We start from the raw sequence: 27,118 nt of genomic DNA, 5'->3' as shown, positions 1-27,118 counted from the left end.
CTTCTTCTCCATCTACTGAAATCCTGTCCAACCTTCAAGGCTTCAATAAAATGCCACCTTCACTGGGAGGGAACATTATCCCTGACTTCCCCAGTCAGAATATCACTTCTCTCTCAGCACTCTTACAGACTTCCTGTACCTCTAAATTATAAAAGTACTTATTTTGTCCTACCTTCTATTTTGGTAAATTGTTTTCATGCCTGGCTCCCCAAGAAAACTGGAAATACCCTGAGCTAGGACTATACATTATTCATTGTTGTATATGTGAATGTTTATTGCACTAAACTCTCCTTAGGTAAGAGTTGAACTGTGAAATTTTTTTTCTGCATCTTCCTATTACTGTTTTTAAGGTATTATAGAAGCAGTGGAGATAGTTCTGTGCTCTGAAGACCCTACAAGGATTCCAAACTCTACTCAGATAACAGGCCCCTGAAATAAAATAGACGGAGTCCAGAATAAGGAAAATGAGAGAGAAAGGTAGATTAAATATATGGCCTGTTGCAATAGTATTTTGTTATTTATGTTGCCATAAAGTACACTGAGTTTGTTAAATTGGTTAATACTTTAGGTTGGTTAAAAAAAAAAAAAGGGTGTGTTAATATTGCTGGAAATAGGCTGACATACAAGGCTATTTCAGAGTAAAGGAGGGGGAAACACAATGGTGGGATGACAGAAGACAAACAGAAATCAGAAGAGGTGTGGAGGAAGAGATGATAGGAGAGCCAGAGGAAGGGTGAAGAAAAGGACGTCAGGAAAAGTTCCAGAGCAAATTAATCACTACAGACACAGGAGCTAAGTGGCCTGGACAGAAATCAAGAACGAAAGAATGAAGGAAGAATTGCAACATCTTCAGAGGAGAACTTCGTACTTCTGAAGGGGACACAGTGTCCGGTGTGAGTGAAGGGCTTCTGACTGGAGGGTGCTGGGTCTCTGTTCTCAGTGGAAACGTCTAAACTGACTTGGATGCTCTCCCCGCCTCTGTGCTCTCTGACCACCGCATCTGACTTGTGGAGGGTGGGATCAGAGACGGAGCCCTGGCAGGGGCTTTCACTGTGCAGCTGGCCATGTGCTGAAGCCAGGACAGACTGGGCTCGGGAAAGCAGCTTTCAACTGCAGAACAGATTCTCCCATTAATCAGGAATGGTCATGGGAGGGAGAATGGGAGCCAGTCAGCTACTGGTCTGGATATTGCTAATAATTTCTCTCTTTGGTTTCTGGAGGATCTGTGCCAGGGTTTCTTCCCACTGCATACAGCAACTATGATTTTGTCTTTGTTTTTGGAAAAATGGGCAAGCAATAATACCGAAATAAAGTAGGACTAGAGCCGAAAGGGTAAGCTTGAATGAAATTAGGCCCACGTAAAATCAAAGACAGGTCAAAAAATACTAAATTTAGTACGTCTCTTCCTTTCAGAGGACAAACAGAGAGTATTACAGTGTGAGTGACTGTCCTGGTTTCTATCATCTAGAAATCTCCAATAAGGACACACTTCTCTCCTTATCAGGTCAATGATAATTAACATTCATCATCATGACCTGAAGAATTTCCAAATTCTGAATGTGTTTTACACTTAAGGATACTTTCTGATGACCAATCTATTTAGAGCATCTCCTTATTACATTCTATTCTGACCCCCTCTGATTACGAGCCTGCAGTGGACCTTCAATGGCTACAAGTTAAAGCCCAATTTTTCTTCGTATTTCATAAGTGATCTCTTATAATTTACTCTTAATCCATCATGTTTTCAATCATGAGACATTTATTACCTTCAAGGGGCCAAGCCCTGTCTTTGCCTTCAGGGGAAACAGGCAGGCATGCAGGAGAGTAAAATATGGTGTTAAGTACACATCCACAGAGGTCCCACCACATCCAAACAGAGGTCTTTTGGTTAGGAGGTGGGAGAAGGAATTTAACAGAATGGGGTTTCCTCATGGAAAGCTCAGGAGTGCGCCTGAGAAGTGATGCGTGTACTCGCAATTCCCTCCGCTGGCCTGGGATTCTAGGGTGTGAATAATCATGCCCAAGAGAGGAGATACATGTTGTCATAAATTTAAAAAAAAGAATCTGTGAACAATTTTAAAAGGAAGCTAAGCAGATTGGGGTGTGGGTTTTGTTGACATCCCAGGGAAAGAAGAAACAGAAGCATTCACCAAAGTCGAAGAGAAAAACACAGCCTCAAATGGAAGAGATAAAGGATTAGATAAACCAGTCCCCTGAAGACCAAGCTGAATAACGGCCACCAAGAGCCACCAAGTTGGAATCTTTGGAATTTTGCTCATGTGTTCCAGACAGTGTAAGACTTTAACGACTTAATTTCCAAATGTCATCACTATATAAAGAGAAGAACTCAAAATCACCTCTACCCCCTGGTATACTTTGATGCATTTTGAAGGCTAATTTTGATTCCACCCAGTTTTTGCTCAGTGTTCCCCATCTCAGGAAATGAGACCAGCTGTTCAAGGCAGTAGCCCGGGGTCCAACATGGAATCCTCCTCCTAATGTGACCCCCAAATTCAATCAAGTTGAGACTTTGTACCTCCAAAAGACACATGGAATCCCCTCCCTTCTCTCCAACTCTTCTTGGCAGATCCCTGGTCTGGCTGCATATCACCCTCCTGGCTCTCCTTCTTCAGTGCCCTAACCAGTCCCCTGGTTCCACTCCAACCTCCTCCTATAAGACATTTTCCACAGAGCAGCCTAAGCTGATCTTAAAAAGGGCATCCTATCTTCTCTGTCTGAAGCTTAAAACCTTCCAATGGCTTCTGATTATACTTAGAATAAAATCCAAACTCCTGGCCTTACAGTCTATTTGATTTCGTCCCTCCCTACCTCTCTAACGTCCCTTGGGTGGCTCTTCCCACCCTCACTCACTACCTACAGCCCACTAAGACCCTTAGCCTCCCAGCTCACAAAGCTCCTTCCCACACCGGGTTGCTGAATATGCGGTTCACTCTGCCTGGAATGTTCTTCCCCAGGCTCCTTGCACAGCTTGCTCCTTCTTAACTTTCAGTCCAACTTAAACATCATCTCTTCAGAGAGATTTTCTCAAACCATCCTACCTTGGTCTTGGCATTCTGTTGTTATTGAACTGCACTTATATACTTCGATTTATGGCTTTTATTTATTTTCCCCATAAGACTGAAAGCTCAAGGGGACAGGGACCTTGTCTGTCTCGTTCACTCTGTATTGTAGCACCATGTCTGACACAGAGCAGGTGCTCAATAAGTATTTGTTAAAGGAATGAATGAATGCAGGAATTAGGGGAAACTACACAGGCATTAGCTAAGGGCAGATGATTATCCCCTTCAACGTGAGTTTATAGGATAAATACATTCCATCTATAAACTTTGGACAAAACACAGCTTTGTGAGTCTGATGGCTTTTGGGAACTACTTTTAAAGCTACTTTTAAGTCTGTTAAATCTGTGCATAATAGTATTGTTTCCTTTTTCATGTCAGAACCCCACAAATGACCCACGGGCATTGGTGACACCAAAGCCTGCGGACTGCAGCATGGAGTGGCTAAGGTAACCACCAGCAAGAGAGTCTACCAAACTCAACTTCTACAAGAAAAGAACATCTAGGGGATGCTGTTTCATATTATCAAAAATCTCAGGAAAAGCTTATTGGACGTAAAGCTGAGAAAACATGGAAATGTGAAAATGTCCCCAGCTTACGATTTTGATAGGAGTATTTAAGTTAATGGGATGGCAGATGTCACTGCTCCATTCCCCAAAGTTCTCAGTGAGCTCTCACTGGTGAGAAGTGACAAATACGGCTGCAACAGAGCCGAAATAAAGCACCCATGTCGAAATACATGCACTTTATAGATACTTTAATTAAACTATGTTCTCGGCTCCGCTACAGAAGACACTCTTGAAGAAACATCTTCAAGCAGCTGAAAAACCAGGTGAAGATCCCAAACCACATACAGATGATATAACATGAATACAGTGCTAAAGACTCAAGAAGTTCAAAATACTAGGGCACCGAATGCATTAAGTCGTGATTGCATCTGTTTGTATGTGCATGTAGGTACCCAATGCTATATGACATTTGTTCTTGTGTGGGACTCTGTCTGCTTTCTGGTTCGAGGCTTCCTCTGAAACAGCAAGCCATTCAGGGAGGCCCTGCCTTGGAGCACAGCTCAGAAACCCATTGCTCTTGGCCTCACGACTGTCCTTTCCAGCTTATGTGAGAAGGCCGTGTTGACTGTACTGTGAAAAAAAAAATTAAAGGAAAGAAAAGCCCTACTGTTGTAACCGTGCCAAAAAAGTATAAAGAAACAAACCCAGATGCTAGAATTTAAGGCATTTCCTCTGTTTCGTGACTATGTCCTTTAACTGAAGGTCAAAAGAACATTAAAGGGTTTAAATATCCGAAAACCCGGAGTGGATATTTTTGTGACCCCTCTCCGTTTACGTGCGCCGGAGACATATATTTAGTTGACATTTCACATGCAGCATTCATTCAGCTGCATTCAAGGAAAATCCTGGTATCGCTTTCAAACAGGATTGATTTGAATTTCTAGTGCTGTATATTACTACAGATTGGTTCATTTCCCTGACAGCCTGAGTCCTTCCACAAAGCTGGTAAGAAAATAAAGTCACTCGTAAGCCCACCGCACATTTACTACCCCCTAATCCCTCCGTATGTCTGGGTTGTCATTTTAGAACTACTTTTTTGTGGGGACATTCATTTATTTTTGATGCTACAGATAACAGTCAATAATGTGAGATATAATCGTTTTATTTCTCTTCTCTTCCAGGAGGTACTTGACGTAAGATTTATAAAAGACCTCAAACATGTTTTCTGGTAATAGAAAACAGTATGTCAGCCCATGGGACATATAGCAAAAGCAATCATGTTACATTATTATGTTCAGAAAATGTCTGTCAAATGGGCCACCCCATTTGGTGGCATGACTCCTATCACAAAGGAGATCTTTGAAGAGATGGCCAAACTCTTGACAGAGAGGTTAATATGACTAAAGAGCAGATGACATGAAATCATAGAGCATCAAGTTAGTATGTGCTTTAACTAAAAATCCCTTTGAATTGAAGAGTGATACAACTATGAGATATTATCAAGATCTCACATCAACTGAGAGAGCAGCAATACACAGCAAAGAACTCCCACTGCAGGGCTCCAAATGGCCAAATACGGCGACTCCTTAAAAACAAGCAAACAAAAAAACCCCCACCATTTCACTTAGGCTGGTCCAGAATAGCTTCATTTCAGAAATTTGGGCACCTTGATTCTAACCTTCTTCCCCAGTATTCTCCTTCTCCATATATAGAAAATTGAAACACAGTTTGTAAGTTAACAACCACTCCGTTTTTGTTTACCAGAATTCTGGGTTATTTACTGGAATGTTTTAAATAATTCTGTTAGGAGTCATCATGGTTACTAAAGGACATACCATCTAATCGTGACCCGTAGCAGCTCTTGTCTACCCAGAGGAAGAAAAGCTTTCTGACTTGTTGCTCTAGAAATGTCAACAAAAGACAGTTTTAACTTTATCTCTCATATTTCCCCTGCTACTCAACAGGGTCCGCTTTACCAGCATGTGGGAAGCAGATAGACAACACAGTTTAATAGCGAAGTTGGGTGTGGTTGTTATGGTGATAAGGGAAATGAAACTGGAAGAAGTTGGAATAATATTTATTTGAAGACTCTTGCCTTATCTTCCATAAGCTATTCAGAGAGTGCATAATATTACACCAGTTCTTACAAAGCACTGCAGAACATATAGCTGGGGGATACATTCTAGGACTAACTTCTACCATCCAATAAGGGCAAAATTTCCAGGAAACTCTTAATCATAGAATGTTAACACTACTGTCAGCACTGTCATATTTAATGACTTATAGGTAAATGCAGACACAGACATATCAGGTAGGATAAAAATTATCCTATGGTTGTACTTATTTCCATGTATCAATATCACCATCTATGCATGTGTCTACACACATCTAGCTATAGAGTCATACATGTACAAGGAACATGTGTGTATACAAGGTACTTTTGGTACAGAAAATATACAAATGCATGTGACAGGATTTTTTTTTTTAACAGGAAAAAAAAAAGTTTCCTAACACACATGGGCACACACGATTAGAGATCCACATGGGATACACTCTCCAGATTCGATGTTTGCTTAGTTACTGAAATACCCAAAGGACCCCCAAGGAAGACATTATAATAAGCCTTGAATTTAGGCCGACACAAAGCCAGGCCAGGAGGCATGCAAAAACACATAGGTAACATTTTTGGGAAGTTCCATGTCCCACTGAGGTGTAACACCACGGCCTAATTTCCTTTGAAAAATTCCTGACAGAACAGAAACAAATTGGCTCTCAGTCAGAAAGCATTCAGAAGGTTCCCCTGTGATTAGCAATGAGAATGCCAAAAGGCACCGAGAACATATAAGCGCAGTAACATTAGATCTTCTTTTTTACTACCACAGAGATAAATATCACTTTAAATGTTACAGGCAAGGTAGTTAGTATGAAGATCTCACTAATTGTCCAGATCTGGGTCAGGCACAACCAAGCAACCGAGACTATTTTTTTTTTTTTAAGATTTTATTTATTTATTTGCAGAGAGAGACAAAGCGAGAGAAGGAACACAAGCAGGGGGAGTGGGAGAGGGAGAAGCAGGCTTCCTGCCGAGCAGGGAGCCCGATGTGGGGCTCGATCCCAGGACCTGGGATCATGACCTGAGAGCCAAAGGCAGACACTTAACGACTAAGCCACCCAGGCACCCCAGCAACTGAGACTATCAGATTTTGTTTCATGCCTTAGAGAGTAATAAGCAAGCAGGGTGCCCTGGGGCCACAGCAGGACCACCATGGGACAGGTCACCAGGGCCCTTGCTCAACCTAGTTTCAAGGATACTTGCAGAAGCCACTTTAAATGCACCTCTGCCACGAGCTCAAACTGCATCAGAACACTGAAGCAGGCATCCCTTCATGTTGCAAAACCACACCCCTGATATTTATAAAAGCTCCGTGAGGCAGACTGGACTTTTTTCTTGTCAAAGCAACAGGAATAGTAAATAACAGTCTTTTATATAAATAAACGGCGACTGATAAATAAACAAGATCAGAATGTATTCTAGATACACCCCCTCTCCCTTCTGTTAAGGGGACAACTAGTGGTCTTACCTATCTTTCTCATTTCCAGGAGCTTTACTCTCAACGGCAGAACACGGGAACAGATTTTGAAGAGGAAAAGAAAATTTTTTTTTTCATTTTCCAAACCGGGTAAAAGGGAGAAAAAACAACTTGAGAAGAACATGATAAAATATGAGCTCATGTTACTGACACATAGCTTTTTCTCTGTCTATAAAACTTGGATTTTATCTACAAATATATGGATATATTAAGAAGAAGAAGCATCAGTTTTTTAACAGTATTAAATTCTTGTATTGTTCTTTTGTTATTGGAACAGGAAAAGAAAGGCTACTGATAAGGAGAAAGCACTTTACTTGCTTTTCAGGAAATTAAAAAAAAAATTCCAGGGACAGAGAAAAGAATAATGAAGGGTAGGAAAACTAGGAAGTTGTCAGCCAGGAACAAAGAACACATCCATGATTTAAAGGGACATTCCAGTCTCCTACAAATTCATACAAATATTAATTCATCACGTGTTAATGTCTTCCCTCTTCCAGCTTTACAGGCACTGCTTATAGCTGTTACTTCCTCCCGATGCAAAAAACATTTAGCAACAGAGACTGCAAATCAAAAGCAGGAAGGCACCCAATAAGAGTATATCCCCAGCTTCAGACATATCAACAACCAATGTGAATCCATTATTCTTATCTTAGAGAGCATGCACTATTAAAAGAATGGTCTCATAGGTTTCAAAATTATTCAAATGCTCAGAACAGCATGCTTTGTGGTTGGTATGAACTAGGGAAGGAGTCACATTTTATTTTTATTGGAATATTTCTTTAAAAAGCCTCAAATATTGTTTTAGTGCTCTTAAATACCTTTCTTGAGAAAGTTCTGTATTTCACAAAGAAGACGGACGCACCAGTTCTAGGAGTAAACATAATATGCCTATGAATCATAAAATAGCTTTTAAACGAATTAAAGTGAGCTGTGATTTATTTTTTTCTCAGTATCTTCTAGAAGGCTTCCCATGCGCAACCCTATTCAGACTGGGAAGGGCCACTGAGTTATTACAGCTGTCTTCTCAGGGCAAGATCCTTTCCATATCACTTCAAATGCAACCATGCAGCTGGGCTGGCCCTCGGCCCACCCTCCCCAGGTGTGGGGACACGCTCTTGGGAAGGGGCAGGACTGACTTCCGGGATCCCTGATCCATCCTAAAGAGCTTTCCTATGTCTGGACTGAAGGCCTTTCACAGGAATTCCACAATTAGAAAGGATTAAAATGCAAGCGCTGGTTGAGGTAACCTTCTAGAGTGTAATCAATCAACGAGAGTAAATAATTCAACATTTTGCCTAGATTACAGGAGCTGAGGGTGAAGAGAGAAAGACGATGCCGGGCTTCTGAGGTGGGAAAAAAAACTGAAAGAACAGAATGGGGCAGCCACCGAGGAAAAAAGACAAAGTGGCAATCTTGACCATTTTCACTTAAGGTTGGCTCCATTAACCTTCACTAAGAAGTGGCAGAAATTGTAGCTTTGACTCAAAGTCTATTTTTATGTGTGACTCCATGCATTCAGCCCTGTCTCCTTACATTAATAAGTGTCTCTGCTGTTTTAAAAATTAAAACCTTCTTTATTCAAAAAAGTTTGTGTGTGTGTGTGTGTGTGTGTGAGGATCACTTAATCAAGGTAGTAGTAACTAAGTAAAACTGGCAAGGCTGGAAAAAGGTTAAAAGCTCAGTATCTACCAGAGAATCCTTACCTATACCGATACAACTTGTAAGGACATCTGAAATGATCACTTTTTGATGGACTGCAAATTAAAACCACCAACTTTGTCTGAGTTGTCCAAGATCCCAGATTATGGTTTTGGAATACTAATTACACTAACTCATTAGTTGTACCCAGAAGGTACAACTCTATGGGGAGTAGTCCCAGGCTCCCTTCGGAGCAGCTCAGAAGGCCAGGATTCCAGATCTTTTGCTCATGTCAGGAAAAACCCTTGTGGGGGCCAGGATTTAGCAGGACACAGCTGGGCAAAGCCGCAACTCAACAGCTCTCCACGAGAGAGCACACGCCAAGCCCTGGGAATAACTGAAAGGTCACCTACAATCAAGTCAGAAATCACAAATATGCAAGGGCCTGCTCAGGGTTACCCAGAAGCTGAAACGCTCACCTGCTAAAGGCAAGCCTCAGACCAACGTTTCTTCAGCATCTTTGGTAGATGGAAACAGAAGAGTCCTAAGCTTGGCCCACAAAGAATACCGTTTCTCTGACTGAAAGCGTCAGGTTCTTTTTTGTCCTTTTAACAGTAAGTGTGTTTTAAAAAATATATACTAAGTACGTGGCATTTAATCTTGAAACAAGCATACACTTGTAGTAAAAATCGTTTACGTACAACTTCTGGTACTCCCATACCAACCTGGGAGCAGGTATAGATAGGAAGAGGACAGACACACAGTCTGGGCTACACCCAATTTGGACAGAAGAGAGGGCTGCAGAGCACAGAGAATGAGTTAAAGCAAAGAAGGGGAGGGGGGCATCAGTAAGTGGAACAGAACATTATTGACTATTTACATGTAACTACATAGAAAGCATCATTCTAAGGGTCAGAATGAAGATTTGGTTTTTTTACACCATTTCCTGGAGCCCCAATGTGGCTGAATATAACACTCCTCTGCACAGACATAGACAGACAAACACACACACACTCCCCTCCTAAGCACTAGGATATAAAATATTTAATCATGACGGTTTTTGGGGTTTTTTTTTTGCTGGGCACAAGAAATCACAACAACCAGAAGGTCACTATATGACTTCCAACAGTTAAAATGCAGGTATAATTATTCAAGCAACTGTTCCTCTCCAACTGGTCTCATGCCAAGTTCCTTGAGTTTCCTGTTTTGATTTCCCAGATATTTGAAACTGGTTTCCGCCTTTTGGTAGCCCTTTATTCCCCCTGTACCAGTTATCAAGACATCAAAACAACAATTTGTACCTATAACATAAAATTTTAAAACACCGATTTAGTTGTCAACCTAAATAAAAGAAGTCTACTACTTATGAAAATAAATAACGGTGTCTATGCTTTCCTTCCCTATGGCATCACTGGAATCTAAAATGAAATACACATATTTAGATGTCAAAGTCACTTTATGTGGTCAAAAAAAAAAAAGATCACATTACTGATTTCTGATTGTTTTTACAAAGAGGGGGGACAGCAATAGAGATTTAATGTTTAATTTAATGTTGCAAAAAAAACCCTACTGTCTTCATTAAGCACGCATCTTCCATGACACTTGGACAGCCAGAGGAAAAATCAAAATCAGGAGGACCTGGATGGTAACGAGGACCCTCAGCCACCTGGAAAGTAGGGTTAAATGGCTTTTTCTCTTTGGTCGAGGGAAGGGTTAGTGTCTCCATACTTGATAAGCACTGTAAACTGAATTCCTTGAAGATAATTTTTTAAAACTATTTAGATGAGCTAAAGCAATCCATTCATAAACATAATACTGGTTTCAGGTACAACTTCCTTAAGAAAAACGATCTGCAATGTGTAATTTTAATGAAGCGCGTGACTAAGTTAAAAATTATGAATTGGTGGAAGTTCTGGAGCAGTGAAGTCACAGCCCCTGCAACACAACACGCTTGGCTCCCCAAGAAGGAAGAGGCAGAGCTCTGTTTATGGTTATTATTTTGTCGTTAAGTACATATATTCCATTATCAAGGTTACCTAAAGGCCAAGTACTCCCCAAAGGTTCTTCCCCTAAAATGTTCTATCTTCACCCCATTTCAATCCTCCCTTCAACCAAATAATTACGGTACTGATAAGCTGTAAGGACTTGATAAATTTAACTCTGCTATTTATAATCTTACAGTCATATTTTGGGGAAACATATGATTTGACTTTCAGTACCTCTGATCCTGTGAATTAATGATTACACTGGATCATTTTTACTACAGTCAATATTATATAGTAGGAAAGATTTGGGGATAATGACATTTAAAACCATATAGATGGTTTTATCATCAGACCTAAGGTCTGAGATATTTTTCTAGTGCTTAGCAAAGATCAAATACGTAAACGTCTAGAAAGAATCACCTCTACTAAAAGCAATTTCCTCAGCATCCAAGTCTTGAGATCTGTTTAGTTCTTCATCATGTGATCCTATGTGTGTCCTATGAAATACCTCAACTGGGTTTTAATTTCTTTTAATATTTACTTGGAAAAAAAAGTTTTAAAAATCATATGATACAACCATTACTATGTATTACTATTTGAAGGCAGGCTTTAGAACAGATGCTTTGTATTTAAAAACAATGAAAGTAGCAGAACTCAAAAGTCCAACGATCGCTTTAAGATAAGACATTCTCTCCTCGGGAGGCAGATTCGCATCAACCCTCTATGACTACCGGTTGGGGTAGTGAAGAACTCGCAGTACAGCCTCTCCTGGGGGTTCACCAGAAATGCAGACTCCCCAGTCCTAGTCCAGTCCCTGTAAATCAAAATCTCAGTGTGTCCGTTAAGCTCTCTCAAGTCTAAGGAACCGAGGAAACTCCCTGTGCGCACGACGCCCAGTCCTCCCCCACACCGACCGCGAGCCCCACGTGGGAACATGGGTCGGGGCAGAGCTGGGTGCCTCTGTCATCCCCGCACGTGTATTACGGGCAGCAGACGTCCTGCTACGGCTGAAAGTGTCTCCATCCCACACAGTTCCAGTGCCCAGAGGGTCAAGGAGGAATTCGATTGCACTACCCCAAAGATAGAACGGATGTTAAATAATGTGCCCATCTCCACTTGATCACATTTCCGTGGGTGTTTTTTCTGAGAGCGTCGCCCCTACTCCCAGCACAAAATGTCTAAGAAAAAATTTGCGTGGATTAAAGCGTTCAGTATCGGATTTCTTTCTACATACTAATTAAATTTTTGTCTACTGGCAAATGTTACAGATGGCATCGCAAGGCAGTCTATCTGATGAGGCCACACACAGCACAGGGTGTACTGTGGGCTACAGACTGAGAAAAAGTGAAGCAAGAATAAAAGGTAGCACTTACACTTGTGTGAAAAAGAAATAAGGGAAATGTAAAACACTAAAAATGGAATAATAAGCCCATATAATATTAACGTTTCCTCAGGTACAACTGAAAGAGTAAATTTAGAGCATAATTAATAAAAATTAAGGCTCTGAAGTGACTGTTATTTAGGTTTTTAAAAACTGAACGGAAAAATTCTATAAAACAGAAGTTATTTGTCTATGTTAAAATTAGTTTAGCGTCAGAAGATACAGCCATATAATGTAAAATCAATCTTCCTTTTGTTTTAAGCAGAAGAGAAAAAATACAGGTATCTAGCTACATAAATTCTCTCATCTTTTTTTTTTAAGATTTTTTATTTATTTACTTGACACTGAGAGAGAGAGACAGAGAAAGAAAGCACAAGCAGGGGGAGTGGCAGACAGAGGGAGAGGGAGAAGCAGACTCTCCGCTGAGCAGAGAGCCCCACACAGGGCTCGATCCCGGGACACCAGGATCATGACCTGAGCCGAAGGCAGACGCTTAACCAACTGAGCCACCCAGGTGCCCCTCTCTCATCTTTTTTCTAACCTTTAATTTCTGCCTCAGCATATATATTCCATGCAACATAAGTTTACAGAACAGATAAATGCTTGAAAATATCATTTAAGACATTTAGAAAATATCTTTAAAAAAATCAAAAGCAAGCTCCCACAGCGTATCTAAAATGTGATTCTATTTATGCATCTGCTCCTTTAGGGTCATTTAGAAAATGGCCCCTCAGTTAAGTGCAAAACAAAGTCAAACCGGTAGACTCAGCTGTAGTGAGAGTATGTGCTCAATACTTAGTTTTTGAATTAGTAAGTGACTAGAGAATGAAGGTGAATGAAGAAAGAAAGCAGCTGTGAAGCAAAAGGAGCAGCCTCAGAAAGTTACAGACAACGTTGAGAGGATTCTTCTGGACCCAAAGAGTCTACCACTACAGTGCTGTTTCTCTACCTTCCCACCCAACTGTTCACTGGCCTTAGCGTCCCACCCTGGATGGCTCTAATCTCAGGTAGGGGTCTGACCAGCTCCTGTACTCTCAACACTTTTAAAGGCTTTTTTGAATAAGGAAGGGAGTACAGATCAGTCAATCCATCAATAATTAGTCATTAAAATGATATACTCCATTTTATACCTCCCACTCTCAGGGGGCAGTGACACTTGTGTTTGAGGCTGACTGTGGGCTGGCCGCCAGTGACGGTCCCTAGGCTTTCTCTCGCCGGGCTGGGGGAAGGCTTCCTGCACCGCCATCACTGCACTCGCGGTGTGCTAACGCGCCCAGCCACGTGTCCTCCACAGAGCACATTACTGTCACATTACGCTTCCTAAAAACACTCATACTCCTCACGTCGCTTACACACTCATTAACAGCACCACGCTCTCCCTGGGAAGATGACTCACGATCCTTATCTCCAGCCCAGATCTCTGAGTTCCAGACTCCTAGGTCCTGTCTTCCCCTTGATCTCCATAGACACCTCAAACACAACAAAACAAACTCAATATCCACCTCATCCAACCTCCCATAGAGCTGCTCCCCTTGTGGTCCACATTCTAATAAATAACACCACTAAACAGCCTGACCTTCATGACCCCTTAGCGTCTATCTTGACAATCACCTGCTCTTCCCCAAATTTGGCCGTCTTCAATCTCCTCATGCTCCAAAGTCAATCAGCCACTAAAGCCCGCAGCCTTGACCACTGTAATTTCCATCTGCACCCTTCTGTCCATCCTCTCTTTTCTATCTCCAAGCCTGTCTTACACTCTCTCCTTCTCCTTCGGTTGAGCCACCCAACATACATCTCAGAGTTGAACTCGGTTGAGCAGTTCTTACTTGGCTACTCGATAGAAGACAATGATGTAAAGTATCACATGCCAGCTTCTGATTATCTTTTCTCTAAAATATCTTGTAGAGAAAAAGTAATTAAATGTAGCCCCAAATTATAAACCATTTAATGTTACTTCTAAGTGCTTTTGGCTAAATTAAAGGAGAAATTTCTTAAACCCCCATCCTCCTCCTTCTGCAAAATGCTCATTGTCTGTCTCCAAATAGGAGTAAATGTCACATAATCTATACTAGTCCAGTAATCCACATGATGTGTAATGCAGCAATGCCTAAAAAGTGTATTTAAGAACACACTTTATGGATCCCACACAGATATCCCTTCAGCTAGTCTCCTCCGTGTGGATTGGGTTTTTATTTTTCTCTAGAATCTCCCAACAACGTTGTACCTCCTTGCAGAAAGGGCTGACTTCCTCTCAGGGATATATTACCTTTGTAGTCCTCAGTATACTTACTTGGAGTAAGTATACATGGTATACACGGAGCTTGAATGCTACTTACTGAGTTAATTACATAAAAAATTACTTAACCGACAAACAGCTCTACTTGGGTGTCAAATTTAATTTGTCCAAAACAAAACTCTTGAATCTTCCTTAAATCTACTCCTGCTCCTAGGAAAGGGCATCACTTTGCTTAAAACCCAGTGTCTAAGAGTACTCCTTGGTTCCCCTTTCCCTCACCCCCAATGTGTAACCCATCAACAAATCTAGTTCCAAATTATATCTCAGATTCACCCATCCCTTCATCTCCAGCTCTGAAGTCTGAACCACCATTACCTCTTCCCTGAACTACTGAAAGAACCCCTACCTGAGACTCTGTTCCTGTTCTTGCATCTTGCGGCTTCGCCCAAGTCTCTGCTCGACCAAATCCAAGTTACGCTATACCCTCTTCATAGCCCTTGAACCACTTTCCTATGTCCTCCTGATAAAATCCATGCACCTCACGGTAACTTACAAGGCATTATGTGATCTCACCCCCATCTTTCTCTTCCTCCCCCGTGACATTCCAGTCTCACGGACCTTCTTGCTTTTTCTTGCTATTCCTCCAACACACCAAGCTGGCTTAGAACTTTCACATTTGTGATTCCCTCTGAATGGAATTCCCTCCTGTCAGATCATCCTAAATTTGATGCTCTCTTGCATTCAGATTTTAAAGCAAATGCTCTCCCTTCATGGAAAACTTCCCTGACCTCTCTATCTAAAAGCAATTTTCTCGCTAATCCCAGTAATTCTCATATCATCCTAATTACTGTTTTTCATAGCTCCCATCACATTATACAATATTTTATATTCATTTTTGTGTTTCTATGTCGTCCCTCCCCTTCTGAATGTCAGCTCCATCACAGCTGTATCCCTAGCCACTAGATCTGTGCCCAGTACATATTTGGCACTCAATAAATATTTGTTGGATGAATGAATGTTTGAATGTTTTCCAGGGTGTTTTTCATTCTTCCTGAACTTGGTTTCATATTTCTGATTAATTTTTGAGTTTATGACCACTCTGAACTGTAATAATTTTTTACAAAATAAAAGCCACTGACCCCAACATGAGTCATCGTCATATCCACACTTCAAGGTCCACCTCATTCACTGTATTGTGGAAATCTTTGGTGGCCACTCTGACTATGGTTATTAAGCTCAGAGTGGCTCCTCCAGAGCACCGGGAAGCTGCAGGGACTGGTACTGTTCTTGCTACTTTCGTCCCCTCCTCTGATGGTCCATCAATTTAACTTTTGTGAAGCTCAGTATAACATATACCAAATCAAGGATGAATAGAGAGTGGAGCATAAAATTATAAGCTTTGTTAAGATCAAGGTGGGGTGACCTGCAGGTCATTCCCTTTATCAGACTTCCTCGTCTTTGGAGAAACACAGAGGATCTGACAAGCCTTCCGCACAGCCCCTGCTGCCTCTACAGTTGTGACCAACTGATCTTACGGTGATGTGTTCATGTATTTTAGGAAAGAAAACATTTGGGAAAATCCAGGATCAACTCCTCCCCTTTTAAAAGGATGTAAGTAATACACAGGAACTTGTTTAGTACCCAGAAATCATGAGTATTCTTCATAAATCTATAAATATGATATTAAAATTCCCTGCAATGACTTCCACACATTTTTTTTAAATGCTGCTGTGGTTATGTTTAGAACTCATGCTCAGAATTTACTCCCAAAGCATAGAAATGAGGACACGTGCTTTCTCATTACGCTCTGGTAAGAATACTGCTCCTTCTGCCCCACTCCTGACCCTGCACACCTAAACGCTAGAAACTGCCCAGAAGAATGGACCTACAAAGAGGGCTTTAACTAGAACCAACTGTTCATCTTCCCACAAAAGAACATCAAGAACCAAGTCTAATCCACCAGGTCACTCATCGTTACTGGACTCTTACCCTCCTGGGCTCTGCAAAATCATCCATGCCCTGCACAACCCTCCCTCCCTCCCTCCCAAATCCTTCTCCTGTGCCTTCTAGAACTCATGGTCTGTAATCACCACCATCCCCTCTGCCATCATTCTCCCCTCACTTCTGTGTTTTAACAGAAACCTGGGTACTCCCTAGCTCCTCTGTCCCTCGAAGTCCTCTCGTGTAGGGATGGCTTCCTTTCCCACACTCCGTAAACCTGAGGGTGGGGCGGTGTCCCCTCTGTTCTCACTGCCGCTTTCAGATCACTCTTCCCTTTCCCCCTTAAAAAATGAAACCTCGTTCACATGAAGCACACGCAATAGGGGACTGTGGACGTGCTGCGTGGAGCTGCGTCTTCCCCGATCACTGCCCCTGTCCTTCCTGGCACAGGTCACGCACTACCACTGGGAAGATTCCTGCATGACCCTCTGCCCTTCTCTTCCTCTCAGACGTACCAGGAAAAATTCCAGTTGTGGTCAGATGCAGCTCTCCACCTACACCGCGTCTGCACAGAAGCTGGAGGAAACACAAGACTCTGTCGGCTGGTGGCCTTCAAGTGTAGAACTGGGAGACTCCACTGAGCTGCCAGTGCTAGGGTATGAGCGGAACCCACTGCCCTGGCTACTGCTCGCCCCCTCTCCGAGACGTCTGGTTTACCTCCTTGGAACCCACTACCCTGGCTACCGCTCGCCCCCTCTCCGAGACGTCTGGTTTACCTCCTCCTCTTCCTCAGGATATCACACCTCTTCTCCCACCTCAGTGTCAGCTGACAACCTTGTTTTATCGTGTCTGAGAAAAAGAAATAATTTTGCTCCTCTCTCAAACACTTGGCTCCTGCAATCATGCTCCTTCTTACATTAAGTGCTTTCTTGCTTTTCACTAGATCATTCTTGTCATCATTCAAACATGCTGTAATATCCTCATATTTTTAAAGCCCCTCTTGACCCTCTATGTCCCTAAAACAAACATCCCATTCTCCAGTTCCACTTTCCAAACATCTCAAAAGCACAAACATCTCAAAAGTGTCCCTACTTCCGTGTGACTTGTACTATCATTCTTATGCTATTTCGGGGGGGGGGGACCCTAGAATCATCTTTGTGCATTTTCGTCCCTGCTACAGGATCTGTTAGCAGATACTGTAGGTTCTTTCAGCAAAATGGTGTGTATCCATCTCTTCCTTGCTGTTTCCCTGCTAGCCCCCAGTCCAGTCTCTAGTGGCACCACATCTAAATAACTGAAACAGCTCTCCAGGGAGCCTCCAGACCGCAGTATCTCCCCTGCTAACCCACTCTGCATCCCCCCACAACCCCCACCTGCCGATCAAGGGCTTCGCTAGGCTCTCATTCTCTCTGCTCATAAACCTGCAATGGTTCCTGATAGTTCCTCTTACCAGGCTGAAGCTCCCTCTGAGATGCGAAGACACTCTGTCATCTAGTCCCAGGCTGCTCCCCATCTTTATTTCCTCTAACCTATCAACAGAGGTTGATAGCAACATAGATTGATCTTTTACTTATTTTTTTTTTAAAGATTTTATTTATTTATTTGACAGGGAGACAGAGAGAGAGAGAGCACAAGTAGGCAGAACGGAAGGCACAGGGAGAGGGAGAAGCAGGCTCTCGCTGAGCAGGGAGCCTGACACGGGGCTTGATTCCAGGACCCTGGGATCATGACCTGAGCCGAAGGCAGACACTTAACTGACTGAGCCACCCAGGTGCCCCCAAACCTTGCTCTTTTAGACCACCGTCCCCAGTGTCTTACATAAGTCATGTAGATCCTGCCTGTAAATCCATGTTTCGTTCTTTTGTCCACATTGTTCTCCTTCCTAGAACCCATCACTACTCAAATTCCAAATTGTTCAGACTCTCCCTCCTCCATGACACCTTACCCTACAATTCCAGGTCACACTTGTCTGGCCTTAAATCCCTAAAAGCATTCGAAGTCTTCATTCCTATTAACAACTCCTTTGTACACAGTACCATACCATCACCAATTCTTTCATATGCACTTGAATATAGGCAGGGCTTTCTCCCTCAAACTTGTTTCTCAGAAGAGGGAAATCCCTAATACTGACTTATAAGATCTTGAATATTGCAGGGTGCTTTATTTTGAAAAAACGAAGTGCTCTTTGTAGAGGACACATTAACTTTAAATGAGCTCAACCAGTTCTACTTTTGGATTATACAGAGGTCATCTGACAGAATCTGTTTAAAAAAAAAAAAAGTAAAGAAATTTAATCAGCTACAGTAATTATTCCTGAGGGAATGCTCTCAAAATTGGAAGTGCTGGATCTTATAAACAGCCTTCTTAGAATCACTTTAAAAATCAATGCCATTAATCTCCACATTGTAAAGATCATAAATATACACCTAACTAATTAAAAATGCAACTGTCCCACTTTTATGTGAAAAGACACTGAGTTCTGAACAAAACTTCTTGTGATAACTTAGATTCACAACCTGCTTCTTGTGATAACTTAGATTCACAACTTGCTGCCTGTCAGACCATTCAGATGGCAGTGAAGAGAGCCTGCCGGGGAACAGGGGGTTAAATGACTTGGAAGGTTGCCTGAAAAAAGACAGTGGCAGGGACAGTGATACATCTGAAACGTTTGGGGGGAAAAAAAAAAGTTTTGTGAAACGTAAGAGTGGCAAAAATCATCTAAATTGCTGTATTGTTTTAGATCATGTGATTTTCAGTATGTGTAACTAAATTAATTATTTCAATAGATATTTGACCACTCCATCTATATCCCTGCAAGTTTATATGCTAAAATTGGCAAAATACTGTCTTTTGGAAGCAATGGGGTAGGGACAGGGGTGAGCAAAGAGCCACAAGATGATAAAAACGAGTTAGGTAACATGTTGTCCAATATCATGATGCAGTTGGAAGAATACTTTACATGGTTAGTCCCAGGCTTGTTACTGAGAAGTTGCATGCAGCTCAGTTTTCCAATTTTCCAATTTAAGGGCCAGACTAAATATTACCTAAGACTCTCTGTAGTTCTAAAACTTTATTTCTATCGTTTCCGACTACAATCTCTTTTAATGATTTAGCAGCATTGGTAAATACGAAGAGAAAAGCTATTTTAGAGGCAATTATAAATTTCTTATTCTTTATTACCATTTAATATGAGTTGGAAACTTAACACAATTCAACAACTTCAGTCCTGCTGTACTACCCTTACGAGATCTCACAAATCCTTGGTATTCCAAACCATATTACCAATCTCTCCATCTAAGAACGACATCATTTTAGAGATAACAGGTAAACTTAAGAATGTCTGGCTTGGCTCTTTTTGTTCCTCAAGAGGAACATGGAGCTAGGAAAGAGTCTCATGCTCGTCTGTGGCCTTATCCTTTGTTAATCCTGGTTTCGAGCCACGGTACCAAGCTCTGGCTATGCCACTCGCAATTACTGAAGCTAGGAATCATACTTCCACATCTCCAATCTTTTGTCTAGGTTTTATGCAGGAATGTACAGAAGTTATGGGCTATATCAGTACAATTTTGTTATTTTAATGTAATTTCTTACTTCATTCCACAGGAGAAGCACCCAATGACCCATCCACACCTATGTGGTTTTGCCCCACGGCAAAACCCACCTGAGCCTTCAACCATCACTGTGCAATTCTCCCATCTCTGTTAAAGAGACATACTTCCTTGCCAGATGAGCTGCATTTCTAATTAGCACTCTCCTCATGGAGCACCATGCTACGGTAAATCAAGCAGAATGGACCCGGTGACAACAGATGCCAATTTCAAGCACACCACTTGTGAAATCATCCAGTATGCAGGGGTGACCTAAGCAAGCTGGCACAAAGTACCCTACTCATGAGACCACAGCATTACCAAATCCATGACCTCCAGAAAACACAGATGTACATGGTGCACACACATCATCACGTCAGTACTCAGTCAACTTTATGCATCTTGTTTGGGATTATAAAATGTACCAATCTCTGTAAGTGTGTCTTTGCCTCTTCCAGCTCAAATATGACACAGCGCTAAGCCTGACAATTGTTGAGAATCAGTACTTACCTTCAATCCTCTTCAAAGCTGAAAGGCACATATCTTTCCTTGGAAACTCAAAGGGATTGTTGCAGGTGCGAATGGTGTCACATTCACATTTCCCATTGATTATATTGCAGCCAGAGACAAGGTTTTCATTGCAGGGTTCAAAACCAAGCAGCTGGTCATCGTCCCAGTTCTCATCTGTAAAACAATTAACAACCACAGAATATTTGCTTGCGGCTTCATTCAAAGGCCCGTTTGAAAGCAAAAATGTGCAAAGATGTCAAGATTAACACCTGATACCCACACCTCGATTTACAAAAGGTGGTTTTGGCTGCAATTTGACAAATGAATGAAATCCAACCTCCAAATAAGTGAGAAAAAGGAAACAGAGCCATACATGTAGACACTAAATAACCATATATACAAATGTGTGGGATCAAAAACCACCCCTTCTCTTACATGTTATTTTAAACAAAGATTCCTGGATTTTCCTACTTTCAATAAAATTACAGGAGACACTTCAGTCAACCTACAAAATGATTCAAAAATACCCACAGTTTTTTGTTGTTTTTTTTTCAGTCCATCTGGTAGAGACGAGCTTTGGGTTTAAAACAGCCGGCAATTTAATACATCAAGACAGCTAATCAACATAAAACCTCAGACACCACCAAAAGAAGGAAGAATGGACACAGCAGTGGAGATTCCGCCACCGCATTTCAGTTCAGATGCTAATGTCCACCCAAAACCAAAGCCAGAGAGGACAACAAACCTGAGGGCGACCACTTAGTGAGAGGCTAAGGAAGTCATACTCTGAAGCTGAGACCAAATCACTATCCTGGTCATGCAATCATAGGAGGAGACTGTAAGAAACAAAGCAGATTTCAAAACTATGTTCATGGGCTCCAGCTCAGACAAATAAAACATGACACAAGCATGACAGAACCATCGACCGACTAAATCCGTAATGCTATTCCTCACAGCTGAAACACCTCTTACAGGAAATCAGGCTACTTCTCTATGAATCTCTGGGGCACTTTATGAGTTTTCCCCCCTCTCAACATTATCTTTCATAGACACTTTATCGTACCTTAACTAGGTACTACCTGTTAAATAGTAAACTTGTTTCTGATAACCTTATCTGGAGAGAATTTTTTTAAAGTGCTTGAATTTAAGATACCTTAAACCTGTTGGCAGGTATAAAGCCATCTTGAGAATGTGTTTTCATAGAAGACAGTGTAAACAGATGGCTGTAATTTTTTTTTACAGCTAAATTTTACTTCTGGTGACATCACTAACTTACTGCAAAAGGCTATTCTCCCTCGCTGAAATAATTTTCTTGTCAAGGGGTCTTTAGAAAGATATCATTTACAATATAAAGAGATTCACAGCAATTCTTTGAAAACCTCTTCTGTTCTGGTTTCAGGCTCACTTACTTGATCAAAGTCTCAGCTCTCAGTAAAATGATTTTACAAGTTGAAACAAAAACATAATTTATCTGTTTTAAGATGTTTCGCCTGTATTTGGTTTTTAGAAATAACATGTAAACACACACAGGTACATTTCTACCTTCAAGACAACAGTGAAATTACTAAATTATCCTGAAAGGAAAACCAGAAAAGAACATAATGAAACAACTCGGCATGGGAAAGTTGTTGATAAGTCTTCAGTTATAATATATAATACATGGGACACATAAATGATTTCCCATCTCTACATTTATTTTTTGAACAAGTTCTTAGTACCACTCTCCTAATCCAGTTCAGCGAAGTTTGCATGGAGGAATTTTTGTGACTTTATATTCAAATTTGTAACTCAGTTAGTCAACCCTAGGAACTTAAAAACTTGTAAGAAATCAAGTAACATTTGAACCCCTGGAAAACTAGTCTCTTCTATTTCTCCTTTATCTATTTCTCCTTTCCCCATCATATTCTGAGAAGAAATATTTATTACTATTTTTATAAATATGTACAGTTAATCCATCACCAAATTGAATGGATTCTGATGATCTTTTCCCACAGTAAACCTCCTTTCCCTCCATAAGAACTAGAACTCCCTGAAGACCTCATTCTCCTGAAGGACTGCAACATCCTCTCCCCAGTCTCCCTGCCATTATTCTCTTGTCCCTCCATTACTCCTTTCCCCAGCATGGGGGAATCATCGTCTTCAAAAAACAAACCTGCTCAGTGGTTCTCTCTTGCCAACAAGAAAAAGCCCAACATTCTTACTGTAGAATAAAAGGTTCCTCATGATATGGCTTGTACTGCTACAGACCCATCTTTCACCAATCCCTCACACATCCTAATGTTCTAAGCACCCTGAGAGTCTCACTACAAACGCTTAATAACTGCTTCCCCACCTCTGCTCATGGAGTATCATCTACCTAGAACACCCCCCTCCCTTCTTCCCACAGTAATTCCTATTCATCCATCAAGACCCAGTTCAAATGTGACCTCTTTGGGGAAGTCTTCTCCACTATGAACGGCTCCATTTTCCATGCTCCCTGAGGCAGGTGCACAGACCTCTGGTCCCCTGTGGTAATTGCTTTATGTAAGTCAAACTTCCCCACTAGGTACAGTCCTTGTGTGTAGGAGCCTCGTCTTATCCAACTTTGAACCCCCTTAACCCCAGAACTTAGTATAGTGTCCATTAACTTTATGTACTGTAATATATAATAGTACTATGCTATATATCTAGCCATGTATTTCATCACTGGTATGGTCAATGCTGCTGTCCATGTGTTTTCCAGGAAGACCATTCTCTTTGAACGGGGAATCCGAATTAAAAGGCAATTGCCGTTGATGCTGTCCCCAATACCTTACTGATTCCTGCTTTGTTCCCAGTAAAAGTCTGTTGGCAGCAGTAACAGGCTGCATGGGAAGATGCACAGGTGAGCCTGACTGTACCCTCAAAAAAATGGCATGGCCACCATGTCCAGTTAGGAAGCTGTGGACTCTGAACCCCAAAATGTCTTATATGCCTTTATTTTCTTTTTTGAGAGGAAATCTTTTTAATTCCATGCCCCCAATCAATACTTTGTTTTTCTTGGCAAATAGTTCCCTTAGCAACCATTGCTTTATAGGAATCAAGTACAACATGCTTCTGAGACAAATGCTTTTATGTTTTTCTATTACATAACATTATATTTTAAAATAATTTTACAGCCAATCAACAGGGACTCAAAGCAAAAATTTAGTGAGGTTTGATTACAGAAATCAAATCTGAGCCCAACAGTTCTGCGGACAGTGGTTGGCAAATTTGATGTTTTTAAATCTCTCTTAAGTAAATCCATATATACAATGCAAGGATGAAGGCTCTGATTCTCGGATTCCTGATTTCTCCTTGGACTGGTCAAGGGGGAGGGGGAAGGAGTTAAAAGCAGGAGTACTGCCTTTTAAATATTTATTTCAAGTAGTCTTTTTTCCTGGTTCTCTCTAGACAAGATGTAGTCTCCAGTCAGAAAAGACAACTGAGATACCTCTGTGAGTGTATTTTTAAGTTTGTAACTTCTGCAAGACACCAAATCGGGACGTTGAAGTATTTTCTCTCAATATAAGATGAGAGAAATCTAATACTTTCAAGTACGAATTAAAATTGATGTATGTTCGGATACGTCCAAATATGTTAAGTAGCTCAGTGAAGAGACGGTCACATAGAACTGCTAACCTGACATCTCCACTCGGATACTTAGAAGACATCTCAAGACGTGACGCTTTCCTTTGAGACAAGCACGGTACTTCAGCATGAGACAGAATTAGTTCACACACATTTCCCATCTCATCCCCCAGAATGGTAACACGAGATGTAAGAAGATGGGTAGGAAGGGCCAGGAGACAAATGCCATGACTGGCAGACAAATGCCATGACTGGCAGTCGGTACCACCCCCTCTCTTCACGCTACGAAGCCAGCAGCTTGACCACCACTGCCCTTGTGGCCCCAGAGCAAAGGATGACACACAGAATAAAAGTAACATTTTAATATTGCCATGGAAATAGTCTGGACCTCGTATACTCCCTGAAAAGGTCTTGGGATTCCCCACCCCACCCTGGGGTTGCTCTTCTAAAGAGCGTGTCTTGCTGACACACCCGGGCCAAGGCAGCATAGGATCCAGGTCTGAGAAACAACTAAGGTTACAGGGGACCTCTTCTCCTAATGGTTACCCTAAACCGTCAACAGACACGTGTCTTCAGTGGGAAGATGAAGTCAATAAAATGCAAACGTTGTGTTGATTCATACATGACTTTTCTCAGCACATTAATGTTATGACAAGATCAAGAGAAGTTCTCTCACAAAGAAAGGAAAAGTCTCAGCAATAACGAACACCTTAAGAAAAGGCTGATAATCTATTGTTTAAATTCCTTCCTCTACCACGAGAAATGATGGCTGTAGTGAATGAACTTTCCATGACATTAAACTACCCAGGAGGCTGCAAATGCAAATGAAAAAACTAGAGATATTTCCCCCTGTATTTAAATATCATGATGAAGAAACTCCCCTTGGGTTTTAGGTGTAATTCTGATGAACCTGGTCTCCATTAGAAGTGAGTGTCTTCAAGGCGCCACGCCCGGAAGGAAGCAATAGGAGCCCAGAGGTAAGGCTGCAAAGAATGGGCGGTCCAGGCTCCAGGTGCCAATGCTATGGGTGGCTTACCTGTGTCCGTGTTTTCATTTAGATTTTCATTGTCTAGAGCTACCTTCTCCGTATACAGTTCCGTAGGTTTTGAGTGATCTACCCCTAACCCTATCTTTCCCAACACCTCTCTCATTTTTAGTGTAGTCAATGATTTTGCAGAAGGTTGGTTTTTGTTTTAAGAGCACACATGTAGTGCCAAAGCAAAAACACCTGTCCTTCCAACGGCCACATTCAGTCTCACCCTGCACGAGGCACCTTCTAGTATTCTCAGTGATGCCTAAAATTCCTTCCTTCCGCGTGTGACACAGAAGATTTTTAAATGCAAGGGCTAGTTAGGAGTCTCAATCCTGGGGGTAGGAAAGAGAGCACTGGGGAGGAGGATGTCGGGGCAGAGGGGTCCTAGAAGATGTAAGGAGACATCCGACTCCAGACCCGGGAAGAAGCAGCAGCTCCAGGAACCAGCCATGGCAACTCCGGCCTCCCCGATCCTGGATTCCACCTCTCGGCCCTTCAAAATATCTTTCCATCTGCATGCTGGTGTCTGAAATTCCACTAATATGGAATGAAACGTTTCAGGTGTGACTGCACTTACTGGACACATTACTGTGTATTCATCTAAAACCTCTGACTTCCTGGAGGTACAGGCATTTGTATACTCAAAGGCTTACCTTTCCTACCCTGTATCAGCTTAGGCGAATGGAGTTTACTCCAAACCAAGATAGAGCTGCACCCCATTATGTGGCAATCCACTTACCCAGAAATATGCTATAGCAGATATTAAAAGGCAAGAAACAAATTCACAGTACACACTCAGAAGCTCACAGTAATAGAATTCGGTTGGCAGAGGAGAAGCTTCTGGGAATATATATCAAATTAATTCTCCAGCTGCTCACATATCCCTGTGGCTAGAGTAAGATGCAAATAGCTAATACTGGCATCTCTTTCCATGCCAGCCTAGAAACTCCAGTGTAATGTAAAATTGCGGCTCTTAACTCCCCCAGCTCCTGGCTGGCTGTTATCAGGCATTCATTCGGCTCAAGGAGGAATCTAATGCTGTGAGCTTTCATTCTCTCTGCTTCAAGCTTAAGGCGGATGTTCCAAAAGCCAGCGGGCTTCCCTCTCCCTCTCTTCCTGGTGCTGTAATCAGTGCAAAGCAGGAAGGGCAAAATTATGGTTATCAGTAGAAATGATTCATCTTATAAAAATCTGTTTTACAGGCATTTCCACAAAGTGAAACTATGTTAAGCATATGTAACTGTAGACCAGAGTGGACAATGGAAATGCTAAAATATGCTCACAGATATTTTTTGAAGACTAACTTCTTAAACTGATGCAGATCTCTAAATATAGAGCAAACAAACATGACCACTGATTCATATTATGTCCAAGTAGGGAATTCTCTGAAAAACAAACAGGACTGATCCAATTTACTAAATCAATTTATGGTAAGTGTATGTTAACACTGCTCTAATTTTTGTCAGACACCTTAGCAATACATCTAACAGAAGCGGTCCAGAGATGAACTACAGAATGCAAATTCATCCAGCCAGCTGTCCATCCATCCATCCTCCTTCCCTCCCTCGCTCCCTCCCTTCCTTCTTTCCTTCCAATCATCTGTTCCTCAGATAGTGGTATCTATTATACATCACGAACTGAGCAAGGTACTAGGGATTCAAGATGCTAGGAAGGCGTTTACAGTACAACTTTCTGCCATTCTAACCAAAATCATACCAAGTGTATGAATAAAATAATAGTAATTTCCTTTTTGATAGCAGGAAGCTAACAGGAAGAGAGAGGAGCTTAAGAGAAGGCAAGAAGTGTCTCTAGAAGCAAGGAATTCATGAAACAAGAGGAGAGCAGAGCCTGGGACTACAGAACGCAGTTCCCCTATTTCACACTTCTGCCTAAATTAGGAACTATCTGTCTTAAATTGCATATAGTAAAACAGCCCAGACATCTGTTCTCCCCATGGACAGTGCCTGACCCAGGAGACCACAACTCTAGTTCTGTCATTAGTTAGCAGAGCAACTTCGAACAAGGCAGTCAGTCCCCTCAAGG

At 41.6% G+C, this 27,118-nt stretch overlaps 1 protein-coding gene across 4 annotated transcripts in view; it reads right to left on the bottom strand.

Annotated features, from left to right (window-relative positions):
* Positions 1-27,118, bottom strand: part of CRIM1 (cysteine rich transmembrane BMP regulator 1) — a 186,798-nt gene that overhangs the window by 126,512 nt on the left and 33,168 nt on the right. For all 4 annotated transcript variants that reach the window (XM_021697804.2, XM_021697801.2, XM_021697802.2 and 1 more), the window contains exon 2: positions 20,455-20,628. In XM_021697804.2, the coding sequence (XP_021553479.1) occupies positions 20,455-20,628 (174 nt within the window). The remainder of the gene's footprint in view (positions 1-20,454; positions 20,629-27,118) is intronic.

Source organism: Neomonachus schauinslandi, chromosome 10, assembly GCF_002201575.2.
Source record: "Neomonachus schauinslandi chromosome 10, ASM220157v2, whole genome shotgun sequence".
NCBI classification, from domain to species: domain Eukaryota; kingdom Metazoa; phylum Chordata; class Mammalia; order Carnivora; family Phocidae; genus Neomonachus; species Neomonachus schauinslandi.
The sequence above is the reverse complement of the archived record's forward strand: the minus strand, read 5'-3'. Positions and strand labels throughout refer to the sequence as shown.